This window comes from Bipolaris sorokiniana (genome assembly GCF_000338995.1).
Source record: "Bipolaris sorokiniana ND90Pr unplaced genomic scaffold COCSAscaffold_1, whole genome shotgun sequence".
Lineage (NCBI taxonomy): Eukaryota > Fungi > Ascomycota > Dothideomycetes > Pleosporales > Pleosporaceae > Bipolaris > Bipolaris sorokiniana.
This window is the reverse complement of record NW_006911895.1, coordinates 1,420,357-1,423,656: the sequence shown is the minus strand read 5'-3', so window position 1 is coordinate 1,423,656 and position 3,300 is coordinate 1,420,357. Positions and strand designations below refer to the sequence as shown.

At 49.5% G+C, this 3,300-nt stretch overlaps 2 protein-coding genes across 2 annotated transcripts; both read left to right on the top strand.

The window, feature by feature from the left end:
- Positions 1-1,111: 1,111 nt before the first annotated feature.
- COCSADRAFT_77557 (uncharacterized protein) lies at positions 1,112-1,522 on the top strand (the record flags this gene model as incomplete). The annotated part of the gene is made up of 1 exon (XM_007696596.1): positions 1,112-1,522. A coding segment is annotated over one exon (411 nt), but the record flags the coding sequence as incomplete, so codon positions are not given.
- A 1,431-nt stretch (positions 1,523-2,953) lies between these two features.
- COCSADRAFT_44569 (uncharacterized protein) lies at positions 2,954-3,265 on the top strand (the record flags this gene model as incomplete). Its single annotated transcript, XM_007696206.1, has 1 exon — positions 2,954-3,265. A coding segment is annotated over one exon (312 nt), but the record flags the coding sequence as incomplete, so codon positions are not given.
- Between the last annotated feature and the right edge of the window lie 35 nt (positions 3,266-3,300).

Genomic DNA, 3,300 nt, shown 5'->3' with positions numbered 1-3,300 from the left:
GGGACGCACCACTACCAACGGATTGGCAGATTGAAGGGGCCGAAGTACTACGCCGCCTAAGAAATCAACAGTGCTGGATCTGCGGACTAACCACGCACCAAGCCAACGATTGCGACTGCAATGGAAGAGTCACAATCTCGGGACCCCGAGCAGATGAGATTGCCTGCAGGGCTGCCCAGGAACAACCCAGGTTCAAGGAACCTGATGACGAGGAGACACCTCGGACGTTCAAGGAGCGGATGGAGCAACACGAGCGCCTATGTTGGGTCGACTGCCCAAGACAGTGTGATTACCACTTGAGGAAGCGAGAAGAAACCAGAGACAACGAGGACGATTGCTGCCATACCAATTTATGGCATAACGAGTGTCGCGTACAGCATTGCCACATGCACCAGCCCGGAGAAAAGGAAGCTCACGAAGAGTTGTGCTGGATCAAGTGCACGATCAATTGCCAATTCCACAAGGAACAACGACGGAAAGCTAGAAGGGTAGACGATTACTATCACAGCACGATTTCCGCGGAAGAATGTATAGCAAAAAACTGCAGAATGCATAGGGCCCAAGTACGGGAAACGCCAGTAGAGCACAATAAACTCCTATGGACGCATTGCAGGAAAGGATGCGCTATGCACCGACAACAGTTCGAGGATGCTCGACAGGTAGGCAACCACTACCATAGCACCCTATCAGCGAACATTTGTGAGGTAAAGGATTGCCCGATTCACAAGAGCAGGAAGCCGGAACCAAGGAAGAGGACTACGCAACGAAAGGTGCCCCATGAGAATATCCATTAGAGCTTCTGCTACAACGACCAGTGTACGATACACTATTCCGCCAAGGCAGGCGAAGGCTACTTCCTAAAGAAGAAGGGAAGCAGACAGTCAAAAAACTAGGATGCCACCAGGGACAGGGTCACGCTGGCAAAGGCAGTCCTAAAACGACCCTTAGACAAGTACAGGAAGAAGGAGCAAAAGAATTGCAATTGAAAGCCACAGTACTTGTAGACGGACATGAGGTGTTAGCGCTCATAGATAGTGGGGCCGCACGAACCGTCATATCGCCACGAGTAGTGGAAGGAAACAACATACCCTATCGGAACAAGAAGGTACCGATGCGAGTGGTATTAGCCGACGATAGTCCCACGACATACGGGAACGGCTGGATCCGACTTGAGACCGAGGCAGTAACGTTACGCCTGGCTGGTCAAGAAAGCCGAGAAAAGATTAGCATTATGGATCTTGGAGAGACCGAGATGATAATTGGCTACGATTGGTTGTTGAAGCACAACCCTGCCATCGATTGGCAAAAGAAGACATTACTCAGCCGAGAGCCTGTGCACAAGGTTGCTAGAGTACGACACGAGACACGCCCGACGAATCAGCGCGCAACCCAGGACGGGAGATTCGGCATGATCTCACCGCATAAGATCGCGAGAATCTATGCGAAGGACCCTCAGAGCGTAGGAGTCATTTGGATACGGCAGATCGCGACCACGAAGGAAGGATCGGTACCACAGTTGGCGATTCCAACAGAATACCAAACGGACGAGTTCAGAGAACTGTTCGAGGAAAATGAGGCAACGGACCTAGCAGACCATCAGGATTGGGATCACGAGATTATCCTTGATGAGGGAGCTAAGTTGAGCCTAGGACCAATGTACCCTATAGCGCCCGAGCACGATGCTGAGCTGCGGGATTACATCCAAAAGAACTTAAAAAAGGGATTTATCCGACCGGGATCAGGCCCGATGGCCTCACCCATCTTGTTCGTAAAGAAACCTAACGGGAAGTGGCGACTATGTGTCGACTTCAGAAGGTTGAACAGCGTAACTCGGAAGAACCGATATCCCTTACCACTCATTACAGAGCTCATGGATCGACTCCAGGGAGCTAAGTGGTTTACGAAGTTCGATGTTCGGGAAGGATTTTACCGAATCAGGATCAAAGAAGGTCACGAATGGATGACAGCGTTCAAAACGAAGTACGGACTCTTTGAGTACACGGTTATGCCGTTCGGATTGACGAATGCGCCGGCAACCTTTCAATCAGTCATTAACAACGCTCTCCACGAGTACCTCGGAATCTTTGTCACCGCGTATCTGGACGACGTACTAGTGTACTCCAGCGGCACACGCGAAGAACATGTCGAGCATGTTAAGAAGGTCTTACGGAAGCTTAAGGAATACAAGCTATACCTTCAACCAGGAAAGTGTGAATTCTACACACAGGAAACGGAATTCCTCGGATTTATTATATTAACTGAAGGCGTGAAAATGAACCCAAAGAAGATACAGACTGTACAGGAATGGCCAAAACCTAAAACACTTAAGGATATTCAGTCCTTTTTAGGATTTGCGAATTATTATCGAAAGTTCATCAGAGATTACTTAAAGATCACAGCACCCCTTACGGAAGTGACAAAGAGGGAAGTAGGTTTCAAATGGGAATAGGAACATCAAGAGGCTTTCGATCGAATCAAGCAGATATTCCTGGAGGCGCCAGTACTTGAGATGTACAGCCCTCAACGACCCACCAGAGTCGAGACCGACGCGTCTGACTATGCACTCGGAGCTGTATTGTTACAGCAGTGCCTAGATGGAAAATGGAGACCAGTGTTCTACCATTCACGAAAGTTCTCTGGAGCAGAACTTAACTACGATGTTCACGATAAGGAACTACTTAGAGTAGTCGATGCCTTTGAATAATAGGAAGTGTACCTACTAGGACTCCCCGAACAGATCGAGGTTTTTACCGATCACCAGAACCTGACGAGTTTCATGACAACGAAAAAACTCAACCGACGACAAGTGCGATGGGCAGAGATGCTAGCCCAGTTCGACTTCAAGATCACGCACCGCGCAGGAACACTTAACGGAGCAGCAGACGCTTTAAGTAGAAGATCTGATTTGCGCGAAGAGGGTCATAAAGAACCACATGACGCCTTACTCAAGACAATGCCCGATGGCAGTCTGAAGTATAACCAGCCGGAACTAGCTAAGGTAGCTAAGGTGGCCGAGCAGGTAGAAACGCTACAACAGCAATGGCAGCAGCGAGCAGCCAGCTGGCAGTTCGAGCCCGACGAAGCAGGCTCCGACGAACTGTTGAACGATGAACGAGAGTACCGAGATATGATTTCGAAGAATCGAACATATGTACCTCCACGCATGAGATCGAGTCTTATACAGGAACTGCATGAGTCCCAGGAATACGGACACGCAGGGATCGAAGAAATGGTTAGACGACTAGCTAAGGTGTTTGCGATACCACGCTTGCGAGCGAAGGTGCAGGAAGCACTAGGCAA